Source organism: Lethenteron reissneri, chromosome 23, assembly GCF_015708825.2.
Source record: "Lethenteron reissneri isolate LAM-NWPU_2019-01 chromosome 23, ASM1570882v1, whole genome shotgun sequence".
In the NCBI taxonomy this organism is placed as follows: domain Eukaryota; kingdom Metazoa; phylum Chordata; class Hyperoartia; order Petromyzontiformes; family Petromyzontidae; genus Lethenteron; species Lethenteron reissneri.
In genome coordinates this window covers 11,940,793-11,958,616 of record NC_083801.1, presented here as the reverse complement: position 1 = coordinate 11,958,616, position 17,824 = coordinate 11,940,793, and the positions used below count along the sequence as shown (strand labels likewise).

The window sequence follows — 17,824 nt, the reverse complement described above, 5'->3', positions numbered from 1 at the left end:
ACGAATGTGTTGAGTTTGATTTATTTATGAATGGTGGTCGACCATCCAAGAGTTATCCAGGCTCACACGGCTTAGCTTCTAGGATGGGGCCCATTGTGGGTGATTTTGATAAACGCATGAAACCTGGGAAGACTACATTGAGGCACCCACTCTATAAAAAACAAATCCTGCCTAGGTTCCTTGCTGGTGTTTCAGGCTACATTTTCACCAACGCTATAATTAATCGTGAAGATATTTCCTTTTGATCAATAACGCGAGGAACGGTAATCTGTAGAATGCCGGACTGTATCTGGGGTGGATAATTCAACATGAAGCAGTCGCGTTGATTGATGCTCCAGCACTCACCGATTCACAGCAGCCGTTCGCCCACAGGCGCTCATTCACCTCCTTATCATTCAAAAATTGCTTCTACCATGGTTACTGTTCTCTTGAACTTCAATTATTGGGATTCTACTCCCATGTTGAGGACTCAATCTACTAGAATGTTCCGTCTCATCCACGCCGTGTTCGGCCACCACACACTGCGCTTCGTCCCTCTCGCCGCCGCTTCACTTTGAAATTCCCTCCCATCGTCTCTTTTTCTCAATTTCTTATAACCTTGTTCAACCCAGGATGATGATATATTCATGCTTGTCTATTACAACTTTAATAGTGCTGTTTGTTTCTGGCCACTTGTAGTTTTTGGTCAGCAACTGTGATATATATATATAGATATATAGGCTCATATATTTATAGGTACTCCACTAAAATAATTTGGAGGAATTAATAAAAAAACTGCATTTTATTTCAAAGCCTCCACATGTTTCCTGCCAACCTCAATACACTTAATAAATCTTTTATCGCTCACCTCTGTGAGATGTGGAGCCATCACTTTCACATCATTCAATCACCTGTCGAGAAGAAAGTAAAAGGGTCATTACATCATTATGCAGTGGGAAATCTATGAACGGATCGTCCTGTACGGAGTACGCACGTGAATAATTTCTCACAACCTTGCTCAATTCGAGAAACGTATTAACTCACACCCGTCGATTACAATCTTTAATGGGGCCATCGTTGACATGTTGGCTGCAATCTGTGACTGGTAATTTGTGTCTGTGCCGTTCCCCACCACCGCCGCCACCATGCAGATCACGACGCTCGTGAGCCACAAGGAAAAGTGGCACAAGTCGGAGCGGTCCGTGCGGGCGGTGCGGCGCGTGGGCCAGTCACTCTCCGTGGCCGTGGAGCGGTTCGTGGCGATTGGCGAGGCCATCGCCGAGGAGAACCCCGAGCTGCGGCCGGAGATGAGCCTGGCGTGCCGGGAGGCCCGAGCCGCAGGTGCGCGCAGCTCCATCCCACCACCCGCTCCCCCCACCCCCACCCTGCATCGCTGCCCCGGGGACACGGGGCGTTTAACGCAGCCGGACCCATCTGTCTCATCAGTCTAATCATCGTTATCACAAAATATGTGTCCCAATGCAGTACATTACGACTAAATCTGAACGGTTTAATACGTAAATCTTACCGTAATAATATACGACAACGCAGTACATGTTCCCACTTTTATAAAAAAAATATATCAATATACAGTATTGTATATTGTGTAACATACAATAATGTGCTTAATCATCATTGATATCATCAGCCATGATTTATTCACTGCTTCATGAAGGCCTCCCCCAAGCCGCCACCTTCTCTTATGGTCTTGCGATGCAATAATCCATCGCGTATCCTCATGCGAGCTGAGGATGCAGACTAACTACTATCACCATTGTGGAGTTTCTTATACACTATTTTGTTTCATTACGTGCTGGTTATTTAATAAAATTACTTGAAAAAATCGATATATGCAAAATACATATCCCTACTAATGAACGGGATAAATGTGTTTACGTTCAAGAAAAGTATTTAAGGTGCAGTGAATGAGTTTTAAGTTTAAAGAGGCTGCATGTGACAGATTTCAACTAAACAGAGAAAATCAGAACACTGCTGCAAAAACAACGTGTAAATTACAGCACGTGACACCAGTAGTGCAGTTGGAGAATAACATACATTTAAAAAAAAATGGTAACTCACTCAACTTATTTGCATGCATTTATATTAAAAATGTCTACTTCTTTATGAGAACCCAGCAGTAGTATATGTGCAAAGTTTTGAGTGGGTCAGGTCAATCATTTATCCCTGGATGGTCAATCCCATTGTTTGAGAGGTGCCAATAGCAGGTACTACATTTTCCAGATTGTTCTGTCCTGTAACCCAGACACACGGGCTGATGTATTACTTCTCCCCGTTAAGACTGAACTGATGCCAATTGAACATCACCCAGCTATGACATTCCATCCCACCATATCACTCCACAGCACGACATCACACCACACTGCTGCATCACGCAGCACACCATGCCATGACACGTCTCTCAAGGCTAAAGCTGTATTGAGTTGCACGTATTGGTACCATGTGCAGGGGAAGCTATAAACCGACTGACAGAGGCATGCGCTACGGACGGCCCTGACTTGGAATCCCCCCGGGCTCCTGGCTCTGCAACGCCAATGTCTGCCCCGCTTCTGTCCGAGCGTGGCGTCCTGGCGCGCTCCGCTCGCCTGCTGCTCTCCTCGGTCACCAGAGTCCTCGTCCTTGCCGATCGCGTTGTCATCAAACAAATCGTCACTTCCAGGAGCAAGGTGCGCCCCCCATAGAGAGCAGAGCGACGCACTCACAGCGATCATTCCTGAGCTGCTTTTATTTGTCTCTACGCTGTTTACTCTCACGCTGAATTTAAGAAGTCAAACGCAATGTCAGTTATCTTTTACTATTATGTATGCAGCCACCTCTAATGTACTGCCACTTTATTGATATTTTTGCAAGTCGAGTAAGCACAATGTTGGAATTGCATGACACTATCAAGAGCATGATAGAGTGTGAGCCATTAGGACCTTACAGACAAGCATTTTCCCCACCATTAAATCACAGTGGATCGTTTGATGATCCTCAGATAAAAGTAACTGCACTTGTGAATTATTTCAGGCAATGTGTTGTCTCGGGTCATCTAATGACGTAAGCCATGTTAATGGGAATTTGGCTCGTACTATTTGCCATGCCCTACATGTGGCTTTGGCTGTGTTCATAGATCATAATTAGAAGGTGCACTGATTTTTCTGCTCTGTATCTGTGTTATGCATCTCAGGTCCTGGCAAGCCTGGAGCGCTTGGAAAATGTGGGCAGCTTTCAGGAATTTGTTCAGGTGTTCAGCCAGTTTGGCAACGAGATGGTGGAGTTTGCTCACCTCACGGGCGATCGCCAGAACGTGAGTACTGTGCAGGGATATTATAGTTTTTCAGAAATAAATGTTCAAATTCCCTTTTTATGACGGATAAAAATTCGTACATTACCTATTAAAATATTCTTGTGTGGGCAAAAAACAAATGTGTTTCCCAGTTTGAATTTCATCAATCAATTGTTACTCACATGGTTAGTAACCAATTGATTTGAAATATTTAATTTATAAGCAGTACAATGAGTCACAAGCATAGTGGCATAGATCATAATAGCAATCACTGTAAACATACCTGGAGAAAAGGAGACTTGATCTTATGTGGTTAAGAAATAACAACCAAGAGCATTAAAGATATTTTCAATAAAAAACGGTGGCATTTTGGAAATGTTTGTCGATGATTAGTATTCATTCGAACACGACCTTAGTTTTTTATAGCTCTTTGCACATGAAGGTGTACGTAAACATAATTTACAAGCGAATAAAACTTCCGTGCATTAAAAATTAGCGAAGGAGTAGTTCTCATCCGGCAGCGCCACACTAATCGTTAAGGCCATTGAAGAATATGAGTATAATGCCCTTTTAAATACAGTTAGTCTGATTAGTATATTTGTGCATCTGCAGCAATTCAGAGGTTTTTTTCAGACAGATGGTACATTTATTAAAAGAGTGATGAAAACAATGTTATGGGTTCCATACCCAGTAAAAAAAATAAATCTAATTTTGTCTGGCCAGTTGGTCATCAATTCCCTCTTGATGCTTCATCCTCAGCATCGGAAAATGTGAAGTGTGCACAAAATAAATATGAGGAGCACAGTGGGGGAGTCAGCTAAGCTTGGTGAGATCTCATCACTCAAACCTTTTTTAGGGCTGATTATTTATCCCTGAAAGATATTCCTTGATAAAGAGAAGCCTGTAGAAATTTTGATTTCTCCAAAACCTCTTGACTAAAAGGTAATTTTTCAAAATAAGAATTACATTATGGTGTCTACATCAGGAGAAAATGAATTGGTGCAGATTATAAAGTTAGTGATTCTCGCATGATGGACCTGGCAAATGACGACACATGGAAGAGTAATGAAGTATCCATCATTATCATCATACCATTACAGTATTTACAGCTACTGCACCAGTACTTAATATCAGGAATAAATTGGAGTTCAATTTACGTTTACGGACAACAAATGTGCTGCAGCAAGGCATTTTTATCCAGTAATCCTTTGCAACACTGAAGAATGAGAAATAATGTTGGTCCAATGGAAGCTCCTTCTGTGAAAACATCGACTACTTGGCAGTGTTTCTTCAGGGGGGGGGGGGTCGAATTCTCTTGCGATTGTACTGCAGGCTTATTGCAGGATACAGGTTGCTTCGGGTCAAAACATTTCAAGTAAATTTCCTCCTGGGTTTTGTTGTTTAGTTTTCTTTCTCAGGGATACTCCCATGACCCAAATTTTTTTCCAAAGCTGTTTAAAACATCACATTATTGGTAACTGTTTATCGTGTGTCTGTGTTGCGAGTGCGTACTTATCCGACTTCTGCTGGGGGTATTATTTTGAACTTGTGAAATATTTCTAAGTGGTTTTTAACGAGAACCAGCATTTGTAAAAGCAAAGTCACGGTCTACTGTGTATTAATTTATATTGTTCGCAAGTGTTTAATATTTGTCTTGTAAATCTTCCAAAGTCTTAGATTAAAACAAATTCTGAAATGTGTATTAAAAACAATTACTCTTTTAATATTCTCATTATAAAATAATTTGTAGGCCAAAGCGTATTCTGATCTATAATGTTTAATGTAGCAAACTAAATTACGGCCGTAAAATATGATTTTAAAACACTGTGATGGCACACACTTGAAATTAGTCGCGATGTCGTTGGTAGTTGGTGCCCTGCCAAAAAAGCTTACAACCACTTCTGCGGTTCCATCTGGAAACCCTTTTATGAGCATGCATCCGTTTCTAATAGCCCTGTGCCATGCATACGGCCTGTTTTACATTTATGGTCCTTGTTATTTTAACATCTTCAATTTGCTTATGGACCACTAAAAATACTAACCATTCTGTCCTGGGCCTTATTCAAGGCTGGCTAAATGTTTAAAATGTTTTATCGGAACAATAAATATCCCGGATTAGCTAATGAAAGGCAGTTGTGGCATTTATATGGCTTTACCTTTATGTTCGGAGTATATGGTTGTGTCACACACGTGTGGATAGTTTCATGAAGCAGTAGTTGCAATTGCTCATTAATGAGGATCTCTTCTCAAAAGGTCGTGTCCATGCAATCCAATTTGCAGCAAGCGATGTTAACTTATTACCAAGCCATGTGGTGCCCAAATACTCCAGACTGTTGGATGTTGCAAATTTAATAACTCAGCTATTGAAAGGCTACCACATGCTGTGTAAGTCAATGTAATTCTCCTGGATATGAAATGAAGAGTCGTGTCAGTTTGCATTGAGGTGGAGGCAGTAATTCTAGGCGAGATTACGTATGATTGTGTTTTGGAAAGCAATTTAAATGAATATTTATCGAAAATAAATTCTAGCTTTATTTTACAGCAGACAGACAAAAAGCCTACCAAAATAACTAATTTATTGCAGTTTGGATTAAGTTATGGGGGTTATTAATTTTGATAAATAATTAACTAAGCATATTAATGCAAGTAGAATTCATGCACACATATAAGTGCCTCAGATGGACTTTGTGTGATCTTTAAATATATTCACATATAACGGTGTATATACTTATGCAAATTTTACATTGAAGAAACTTTTTCTTACAAATCTTGCAGAGCACATCATTCACAAAATAGGTATAATTATGGCCACGGTTTAGCAAACAACAAGAACACTTTAGCTTTGTGGCTTAAGCCAAATATGATTATGGTCAATGATGAGTCGATGACCTCTGCTGCACTTATGTCTAGACATAATAGTCTTCTGTTATTGGCCATATAAGTGTAACAAGTAAAGCATTATGGTTTAAAAATAAAAAAAGTTTTCTTAGTGGAAAGCAATGTTCATTTGGTCTAATTTAATAATATGATATACTAGAAGCAACTTACAACGGACTACCTAAAGCACAGGATATTTTCTCAAAATGTTTATTTGATTGCCATTGATTTGCCTGTAATTTATCCATCTTAATACCAAACCATGCAGGCCTTCATACATTTGGATCCCACCTTTGCACATGGTTCTATGACATCTTGCAATATAATTGAATGCTTTGAGGTTTTAAATTCCTCTGTATCTTGCATTCCGTTTTTTTAATATGTGATCCTTATGGCAGAACTCTGGAGTACCAAATTATACGAAATGGCCGAGGCAATTAAATATTGTATTTCTGGGACACTATTTTTCCAGGGGTGTACTTCACTCCGCGACTGGGGTAGCAATCAATCCGACATCAGTGCTACTCCGCGATGTCGAAACGCAGCGAGGACGATTGCGCTGAAACCCTGAACGCTCGTACGCACCGTAGTGGTGCATCGTGTACACCTCGTCGAGATGAGTCGATTACCGCATCGCCGACCATCAACAGACTAAAAGTGACTGCATCATGGATATTATGCGAGAGCCGGGGTACTATGGTACCCCGGGATACTGCCATAAGGTTAATATGTTTACAATCGTACATTTATCCCTTGCAGCCACTTTATCTTCTGTAGTAGCACCTGTCAAAGTATTTTTTTTTTAATGTTTACACACGTCTGGCACGGCCATCCCATTAGCATTGCAGGATCAAGGCCTGGAACTCCAAAGCAACGTGCTTTTCTGTAACTGAATGAAAACATCTGTGAATAATTTTGACTTACAAACTATGACATGCAGTTTCATCGTCGTGATCCGCCATCGTCAATCCACTGCTGCACGAAGGTCTCCGCACACTGCCACCATCGCTCACAGCCCCGTGATGCCGTAATCCATCTCATGTCTGCCTCACGGAACCACCTGCAGAGTGGCAGAGTGGTAGTCGGCTTTAATTCTAGATTTGAAGCTTTCGTGACTGTAAGGATTCATATTCTTAGGTTTTTTCGGTAAAGTCACGTAGGTAAAAACATATAAAATTAATAAAAGTAAAATAAAATAAAAATAAAATAAAAATCACGACGTTTCGGAGGCAACACAAGCTTCCGTCTTCAGGTGGAACCGTCACAGCCCAACAGCTGTATCAAGTAAATGAGAGATTCCAAGAGATACCACTCCGTATCACCTACGTGACTTTACCGAAAAAACCTAAGAATATGGTAGTCGGCTCCCTCCTTTGGCTCCCATTCCGACGCTGGTCATGCACGTCAGTCATCATTCCTTCTGGCCACGACGCGTCCTTCCCAAGCCCATTTACTTTTCTCAACAGACAATTTGATATTAATGTAAATGTATAAAACGCCCTTAAACAATCGTTATCAGGCTGTGATTTGGGTGTTCCTTTTCCTGTGTCTGAGTGTAATTCCAAGCATGCATTTTTTCGTGCAAGTTTTTGCATTTGTTCAATCCCCTTTTCCAGTGTCCCTCTTGGCCCTGTCTATGCCACCGGGGGGTAATATGCAAAACAAACCTTCCTTCTTCGGGCACGTGATGTTGGGTTTCATGATCAAATTCAGTTTTTCAAAAGCACTGCATTCTTCTATCGTTTGCCATCTTTATTAATTACCTTAGATTCGCATATTCTGTTGCGTTTTCAAGTTATGTCCAACAATTGTTTTTTTCTATTGCTGAGCAACCTCGGTGTGTGCCTGACTTTTGCTTTGGAGGTTGCAATACAAAGAGAGGGAAAGGATGGAGGGAGCATGAGTCATGGACATGGCCGTGGGCAGAGCACTGAAGAAGGGAATAGGATACACATTAAAGAACAATATATTCAAGGTCAAAGCGTTGACTATCTTTTGTAATGTTCATTGTGTGTATGTCTCCCTCCAATTTGGATGAACGATTAAAAATAAAAATGCATCGCTTACAAATGTGTGCAGCGTTTGTAAATATGAATCCCACGCACACGTTACTCTTTTGTGCAGCTCTACTTGCCACATGTTCGAGGTGTTGTGCTCCGAGAATTATAGTATCTCTCTTTTGAATCATGGATCCACCTGCTTGCCTGCTGCGTAGGGCGAATACAAACATTGAATGAAGCAAATGAACCTACTCTTAAATTTCGATTTAAAGCTTTCGTGACTGCAGGGATTCATCTTCTTGGTTCTTTCGGTAAAGTCACGTAGAATGGAAATAATAAAAAATTATTTTATGGAAATAATAAAAAAAATATTTTATTATTTCCATTCTACCAAGAAGATGAACCTACTCTTGTGAGGCAGGAGGGAGGAAAGTGGTTTGTGAGTTATTCTATATCTACTAGCTTTTTTGCCCGTCCAAGGACGGGTGTATATTGCAGTAAATCTGAAATATTCAATAGAAAATTTTAATATTTGATTATTAATGAGGGGGGGGGGGGGGGTGCCTCATGTGGAGTGACGTCACCCATCATGGTTATTGTGGAGGGGTGCGGCATGTGGAGTGACGTCACCCCCTCATGGTTATTGGGGAGGGGTGCAGGCATGTGGAGTGACGTCACCCCCTCATGGTTATTGGGGAGGGGTGCGGCATGTGGAGTGACGTTATCAACCAGTTTAAGTCATAATTGGCTATGATGTTCCCATCCTACCACCTTCCGATGTTAGTTGTGCTTTACGCCCATTTCAAACCTTGCGCTTTCACAGTCACTTCGCGCACCGACCTCTTGGTTGCGGCTCTGCGAGGTCACATTAACATGCTAATCTCTCTTTAACATGCTAATTCTCACCTGGCAGCCCTTTGATTGGTGGAAAACGAACCACCGCCGGGCTCGCTGCCGAATACTTCCATTATTATTGGCTGCTGACATCTGGGCTACATCCATTTCAAACCTTTACAAACAGTTTCCCTTGGAAGCTAACCCCCCGTTTCCTGAAGACGACCGCTTGCGTTGCGATCGAAACGTCGTAGTTTTCTGTTATTTTTGATTATTTTCTATGAACCTATCTCCGTGACTTTACCGAAAGACCCAAGAATATGAATTCCTGCAGTCACGCAAGCTTTAAGTCAAAATTTAAGTTATCTGAAGTTAATGCGGGAAAACGGAAAGGCTTGTTTCTTTATAATTACGTAGGAGTTACAGTAAACTGTAACACAACTCTAATCCACGTTCAGTTATCTCTTACGTGGAGTACACAGCATCAGTTTGCCTCGTAGGTCATTGTTTTGACTGTTTTCAATGCCAATTTGTTACCGTTTTAGCAAGAAGACTCAGCTGAGCACATGGTAAATTAAGCAAAAATAGAGTGTGTCACCATTTTACTCTATGAAGCAAGGGTCACCTGTGAATTTGTTATGTACAGTACATTTTTTACGGAGTGGGTGCTGACCTGATATTGATTAATGTGTGCCTGAATACGCTGGAATGGCGTTTTAAGTGCCCTTGGGCTGGATGGCTGGTTTTATGGCATCTTTGTTCGACACAATAGAGGGTTTGACGAGCTCTGGGGAATGATAACATCACAGTAATATGACATCGGGGTGTGTACAGTATGTGGCAGTCTCAAAAGCAACTGCTTTATCCAAAGATAAAAGAGCATGCAGCATTTTTAAATGCCTCTTCACAGGTACAAGCTTTTGCAAGATGTCGATTGGCCTATGAACGGATGATACTTCATAGGCAGTGCAAGTAATTAGCCTAACGTGAGTGTGCTTAGGTTCTGTGGTTGTTAATTTTAAGTGGTTTTGTACAGTTTCGGTGTTTCTAAATATTTTTTTTATTTATGCTCTGGTCACTTCATCAATTCAAATGCCTTTGCATAGCTTTTGAAGGCTAGGCATATGGTATCTATTTGTTCCCACACCCAGATGCTAATTGATAGTATGCGTGTGGTGAATGGTAGAGAACCCTTACCTAAACATGTGTTTATTTCGCGTGTATATTTTAAGAGTACATCAGGTAGAGTTTCCCAGCTAACAGTACTTGTCTCCGAACCACTCCAAGTTAAAGATACAGGAGAACTCCAATAACCTGCGGTGAATGGGATGGACCTCGCTGTGCACCCTTTAATCCGCGACACGCCGCAACATTTTCTCCAAAAATCACCCCATCGCTGTGCCTCATAAAGTTTAGGTGGAATTAGCCGCCTATGATCCACAGAAAACTCTCAGATTTCAGGATTACCGGCCCCACGGATTACGGGAGTTGCTATGGACAGCAGGGGTGCCACGACATTTAGGGCTCGCGCATTATTGATTTTTGAAGTTCTACTGTAATTCAAAATATGCTCCAACATCGAGCCACTAAGACGAAGTAAACCAAATGGATGGAGAACATAACTTAACTTCCAAATGGGAGAGAAACACATTACAGCATCATGATGGGTGACGAATGCTATCATATGCACCGGGTGTAGAGATGAGAGGGTGATTGGTAAGTTTGGCATTGAAGTGAGAAATGAGGGAGAACATCTATTAGAGTTTGCAGAGATGTGAAAATGCAGTAATTTAATGAATTTTTCAAAAGTGGGGAAATGGATATGGAGGAACCCGAATAGTGAAATTAGAAAAAAAAGATTGACAGTTATATTTCAGTAGTTGTAAAACGTATCATATTTTTAAAAATGTAATGCAGTATCTGGAAAAAAAAATCTACTGTCTTCATTCATAATCGGTTGGGTTTAATTTCGTAAGCACAGTGCCAGTGTGTGCAGTATACTCCCACACAAAAAAACTACGTAGGAAATCTGTCCTAATAACGTGGTAAAATTCATATTAATTTCAATAAATTTTACTTTCATCCCATTAACACACATGCACTCCTTTTCAATGAAAATCTGAAAAAAACTAAAATTTGACCCACTGTCATTAATTTTGCACATTTATTATTTTCTGATAATTTTCACTTTTGCAGTTTGGGCTTGGAGATGTTGCCCGATGTCTAAATTAGGCAAACGATGCGGAAGGGTCTGTAGCATTGCTATTAAAGTTATCTATTGTTTTGTAACCGTCTGCAGTGGGGTCAGTATAAGAATTAACATTTCAATTGTGTCTAAAATTGGCCCTGTGGTGAATATCAATGACTGGAATCTAAGACCATAAATATTCACTGCATATGTCAGAAGGTCTTTAATACAAAATCGCTCATTACTCCATTATTACAACCTCTTTAAACAGATGATAGGATTATTTTAATGCAAATCTTAATATTTTAATATCTATATGACACTTGAATTAATTCCGTTAAAGGGGTTCATTAAGGATTACTTTTCAGAGATTAAAATAGAATATCATTGCAAACTATTGAAGCTATAATATTTACATTTCTATGTTACAATTCAAAGCTACATGAATGGTGTTGGGAATTTACATTTCTAAATATATATAAATAGATATGACACATTTTGTTCTGTATGTATGTTGAACACCTCTGAACTCCAAATGATCCAACATTCTCCTGCCAGACTCCTCATCCACACCTGTAAACTTGACCGCTTCCCCGAGTACTCCTGTTACTCAAATGGCTTCCAATCTAATCCAATGTTAATATAATGATCATACTCTCAATCTACAAGATTGATTGTGGACTTTCTCCTTCCTACCTCTACCCTCATTTCACTCTACTCCACGCAGTTATTTTTTACAGTGTCTCAAGATTTGGTCGCATTTAAAAGCCACAGCCAAATGATATTGTAATTTTACTCCTGTAAGTGCTTAGGGTTTGATGGAGATTTATACATGTTACTTACTTCTAGTCTTTATGTAAAATAACATTTATCCGAAATCGAAGCAAGTACTGTTGATAAACTCAACAATAAACTCTGTTCATGATATTCTTGGTTCTTTCGGTAAAGTCACGTAGAAGGGAAATAATAAAATAATATAAATATATTTTATAATATATATAAATAGTATATTGATACTAGTGAAATCATATTTTCCTGTCTCAATCCTTCGCTGGATTAAAGCCGCCCCATACCATGTTGGTCATGGAGGTTGTTTGAGCATACGTCACCACAATGGTCAGTGTGGGTTGGTAAAGTTGGAGGCCCAGCACTGGTACAGGTATCATTCGTCACTGATGTTAGCCATGACATGGAATCAAACTCAGGATGCTGGTTTCATAGTGCAGTGTGCTAACCACGGTGAAACTGTTTTCACTTTGAATGTTTGGAATCCTCGTGTGAACAAAGGAAATCTGTAAAATCTTTGACGCTTTTGTGTTCTCCGATTGCATCCTCTGGGCAAAGGACCTGAAGGATGAGAAGCAGAAGGCTCGCATGGCTGCAGGCCGTGCAGTTCTGGAGAAATGCACAATGATGCTGCTCACGGCCTCCAAGGTGTGTGAGCGAGCCCTGCTTTAGAGCTCACATGAGCACAGTTGCACTTCTTCGGACACACGACTAGCTGTTTGAAATGCTGAAAAAAGTCAGAAATCCTCCCTGAAACATTGCGTTGAGCCGTGCTCATTTCTGAGCCTCCGGTGGAAATTCCACATTTCTTTTGCGGGAACAAATCTATCACCGAGAGCCACTGGATATCATTTTCTCTGAATAGTATGTATGTGTTTATAATTTTAAAATATACACACACGAAGGAATGTGGTACCAGCATGCACGGTGTTTAAATATTGCACGAAGTATTCAGTGTTTGAAACTGTACGGTGCTGATTTATGCGCGTGTCAGAGTCACGCACTCTGTTACATTTCAACGGGAAAGGAACGGACAGGTTCCACGGGTATTAATGGGGAGCTTTCACTGACCCTTTAAAAGAATGTTACATTTATATGAAACAACAGTTTATATTAAGCAAAAAAAAAGGCTCTATTCTTGTCCACTTTGGGCATTCCTCTCAGACATGCCTGCGGCACCCCGACTGCGAGTCTGCGCGTGCGAACCGCGATGGCGTGTTTGCACGCACACGGGCGGCCATGGAGCAGGTCGCCGACATCGTCACGGACGTCGCGGCCAATGGAGAGGCGAGCGTCAGGGCCCTGTGCATCTACTCGGCCATTCGTGACTTCAAGGTGAGGGTGGTCGGTTTTGCGATAGCCGCCTTTGCGGCGTTCCGCAGCGAGTGGCTCGCGTTGCTCCGTTCGTTATTTGTGCGTCATCCTCAAACCACACAGCAGGTTTGTTGAGCTTTTAATGGAAATGGATCGTGTTCGGGAACACTGGACGTGGGAGTGAATGGCTCCGATCATCATACCCCAGGCCACACTTGCCCAACTGTCTTTCAACAATGAAGAATTGTAAAATTAAATAGGCAGAAAAAATGCATGCAGTTGAGAACTGAAGTATTTGAATAGGGACGAAATTGATTTCTCGAAGACGAAGGTACTTTGCAAACCCACTGGCTATCAACAAAGATTCGTCCATGAAGCCATCCATATATACAGACATAGACACAGTTTCAACCGAGAAGATGGGTACAAACTCGGCAATCACTGGAAGGACGTTATCAACCAGTTTAAGTCATAACTGGCTGTAATGTTTCAATTTTAGATCTGGCAGCCCTTTAATTGGTGGAAGCCCACCACCAGCATCATCACTACCAACAACTACCATCGCCTCTAGCAGCAACTTCCCTTACATTAACATTAGCTACCCCGCCCATGCTGCTGACACTTGGGCTACGCCAATTTTTAAACCTTTATAAACAGTTTGCCTTTCGAGGCTTACCCCCTTTTCCTGATGATGACTGCTTGTGTTGCGATCGAAACATCGTAGTTTTTTGTTATTGTCTTTGTACCTATCTGCGTGACTTTACCGAAAAACCCAAAGAATATGAATTCCTGCAGTTACGAAAGCTTTAAGTCAAGATTTATCTAACTAATTTGAAGGTCAATGTAGACATTATTATCGAGGCTTCACCCCCCCCCCCCCCCGCTTCCTATGCGTACGCGTACGTACATTGTCAGTAGACCCCCCATAAGCGCGTGTACATATTTGGGTTAACCCCACCCCTCCCCCTTCCATGCGTACGTACTAAATGGATGGCCCCTGAGATGACGTATCCATTCGGATCTCACACAGAGCAGTGCATCTCTTCGTGTTAGAGAACTGCCCATGCAACCAGATATCACGCAGCTACCTCTGAGATCTCTCCGAGTGACCTTTTGGCCCCACATCAGAGGGCAGAGCCCACCCGCTCTGCATACAGCAGTCATGTTTGTCACATGGCAATACAACTGATGCATTCTCACAGCTGAAATTTTTCCAAATTATCCGCAGAACTTCATTTGACATGATGGTTTTTCGTATTGTGCAGCCATTGGTGGCTGGGCTGAGCCTCGATTCTCGTGGCCACAACCCACACTGTCTGCCCTTCCTCTTTCCTACCCCGATGGCCCTCCAGGCTTTCCTACACGAGGCTGGCTGTGCCGACGATGTGACTCCCCTGCTGCAGCTCATCGTGGAGCAGACGGAGGACTTCACGGACTCGCCATACACCAGCCATGAGCGGCGCGAGCGCATCCTGCAGATGGTGGCGCAGGCTCAACAGGAGACGTTCGCAATGCTGTCGCTCTTCGCCAAGCAAGTGAGCCGACCCTTGACCCTGTGGCGCCCCCACATGGCCCGCTGGCTGATGATATTGCCTGCTTAGTCACCGTGACGCTTTAGGAAGAAAAAAAAGCCATATGCACACACAGATCTTGCCTTCACGGAGATCACTTGCGATGTGCTATGCATTCTGATGGCAGGGACGTTGCTGCAGTTATGGCACTGAATGGGAGCCGCGGTACATTATACTCCTGGCAGCGAAATGTGAGACCCTGTGGGATGATTTTTACCGTTTCCAATGCGGTATGTGCTGGACCAATCCCCAGACTGCTCTTAATGTCTGTGGGTAAAATGTATTGGAATTTACAACGTTATTCATCACATGGCCACGGACAATGTGCTAAGAAAACACATGGAACGTGAAAATAATACGAGCTATGTTTATCTTGTAAGTCTCTGTAAACAATTTGCAGGTATAGTCACTCAATCAGATGCAGGACTCAGGGGTTTGGAGTTGCTAATCCTGTAGATTAAGTCTTTAGTTTTTTTCCCAGCAAAATCCGACTGTGTTAAATGCACTCGCTTTTCTATTCCACTGGTGATGCGTGCGATTCTAGTTGTTTTCAACATGCCTGCTTGTTCCACATCTCTTCTGTCCCGCAAGTGTCATGCTTTACTGGCACCACTGATAATCCTGATAATGACAGACATGATAGTAAAGTAGTTTAAGTCCAACACTGATGAAGTGTAAGGTAACGTACAATATTTCAGTGTCAGTCGTAATTTTGAGTCATCTCAGAGATCGATATACTTCATAGGTTAGGGGGCTATTACAGTTACTCGAGGAGGGTGTACAAATTATGGGGCACTGCGCTGGCGAGATGTTAACTTCCCTTGCCTGGTATACAGGAGATCGTGGGTTTGATCCCTACCCTGACGTATGTATATTTGAAGTTTACATGTTCTCCCCGTGGTCGCGTGGAGTTTTCTTTGGATCCTCTGGTTCCCCCCCCCCCCTCCCACATTTAGAATCAACATGGTTTAGGGTATTTGGCTGCTTAAAGTTCCACGTGATAAGTCACTTCATTGGGCTATCATTATGGCCATTTTGCTTCTGAAAAAGAGCTATATAGCTCAGTGGGCCTTCCCTGGTAAAATAAAAAAAAACTGTTTGGTTTACTTAAAAAATTGTATGGCAACAACACCTAAACATTATTTTAAACTATTATAACAATTATTAGCCATGCTCCATCTACCGCTGGATGAAGCCATCAGCATCCCTCACTGTCTCACTCTGCAATAATTCATCCGTGCCACGCACAAGAGCTGATCTCATCAATCATCTCCATCGCTGTGCCCGAGCCCACTTTATTGTCCATAATTTGGATTTGTTCTCTGATACGTGTTCCTCTGTCTGTCCCTCAGTCATTCCAAGCACGTGGCTCTCACTGCTTCTGCGTGCACAATTCAGTTTTTGTTGCATGTCCGTGTTGTTTTTCATATTTCTGCTTCATATATAGCAGCTTCGTATACAGTAATATGCAGATGTTGAAAATGTTCTTTCGGGATATTGCTATGTTGCTTTTCATTATCAATTTAAGTTTTTCTAAAAGTACCCTAACCTGCTCTCGGCTATCTTTTTGTTTCATTATTTTACTCCTGGTCCACCATCAGCAATATGTCTTTGAATGTTTTCTCCAGTTTTTTGCTCATTTAATCTTTAGCCCAACTTTGCAGGCTGTTTTGTGTAGGATTCTTAAATAATTTCCTGTAGTTGATTTCTATTGGTTGCTAAATTGACGGTGTCATCAGCAATTCTGAAAATGGTTAATAACCTAAAATATGTTTACGTATTCATTTATCCAATCAAATCAAATTTTCAGAAAACTATTATTACTCACGAATTTCTGAATTCGGCTTTGTCCACAACATGTAATGATTTCCAAATAAATAGCGTTACATTTATTAAATAAACCCATTGATGAACTCACAACCTTCAGTGTTCACATACAAAGGCCCATTTATCCACGTACTTATCAGTGTCTACTGTATTCTGCCTCAAAGGAGACAAAACAAATAGAGGCTTATTTGTAATGATCGCTGGTCCTTTTGTAGAAAAAATATAAAAATGAAAAATTGCCTTGAGATGCCGGCCTCGTTTTGCTGAGGAACGCTCACAGACCCTGATTTTATCCCTGCCTGTGCAGCTGCCAAGTATAATGCATGCCCACAGCTCGCGCAATAAAGCTTATGCCTGCTCAAGCAGCCGATGCGGCACAGCTCTGTTATTGCTGTGTGATGTCGCTTGATACGGAGAAAATGCAATATAGCCGAGGGCTGGGAGTCTGCTATATCCTGCTTTGGAGATATGTTTACTACATTAACAGATTTTTAAAATCTATTTATTTGTTTTATAGGGACATGTGGCAAAAAGTGAATCTTTCTTTTATTTAAAGTAATGCGTGACAGATGCGCATTCTGCATGTTTGTCATTCTTTATTTTTATGGGCTCGGGGGTGTTTTTATTGGATACATTTGTGAGTGTTCTCGTCAGGGGTTTATTTTGTGGCATTGCTGTGGTTTTAGACTGCCTATCGTGGCATGAAGTAGTGAGTGGTTTACCACTGGATTCTGCATCAGAGGCTGGCTTGCAGCCAGTGCACATGTTTTTGCGGTTTTAAAAAGTCGACACAAAGATACCACAATTCCAATAGTTGTTCTTCCTTAAATCAACAGACCGTATAATTCACGGAATTGTAATTTCTCGAGGAGTGGAGCCATGTGACAGAAGAGCAATGCAAATGAGCAATGACATAATTATTTAAATTGATCGTGACATGTGCTACATGCTAATGTTATTGGCGCATTACGAAAAGGTTAGGGGATTTATTTATGACAGGTTTAGGTTTCGCCTCACGTCTATCAATAAAAAGACGTCGGTGTTATCATTCACACGTGACTGGAGAATTAAAATATTTTTCGGTCGAGAAATGTAAATATTGCTGCACCTCCATTGATATTTTCCTTCCCAGTAGATTATCAAAGATCCCAGTAACTTACAC

At 41.5% G+C, this 17,824-nt stretch overlaps 1 protein-coding gene across 3 annotated transcripts in view; it reads left to right on the top strand.

Moving 5' to 3' along the window:
• Positions 1-17,824, top strand: part of CTNNAL1 (catenin alpha like 1) — a 97,288-nt gene that overhangs the window by 36,681 nt on the left and 42,783 nt on the right. For all 3 annotated transcript variants that reach the window (XM_061557202.1, XM_061557203.1, XM_061557201.1), the window contains exons 3-8: positions 1,131-1,320; positions 2,446-2,663; positions 3,167-3,286; positions 12,509-12,598; positions 13,115-13,285; positions 14,617-14,799. In XM_061557202.1, coding sequence (XP_061413186.1) covers positions 1,131-1,320; positions 2,446-2,663; positions 3,167-3,286; positions 12,509-12,598; positions 13,115-13,285; positions 14,617-14,799 — 972 coding nt within the window. The remainder of the gene's footprint in view (positions 1-1,130; positions 1,321-2,445; positions 2,664-3,166; positions 3,287-12,508; positions 12,599-13,114; positions 13,286-14,616; positions 14,800-17,824) is intronic.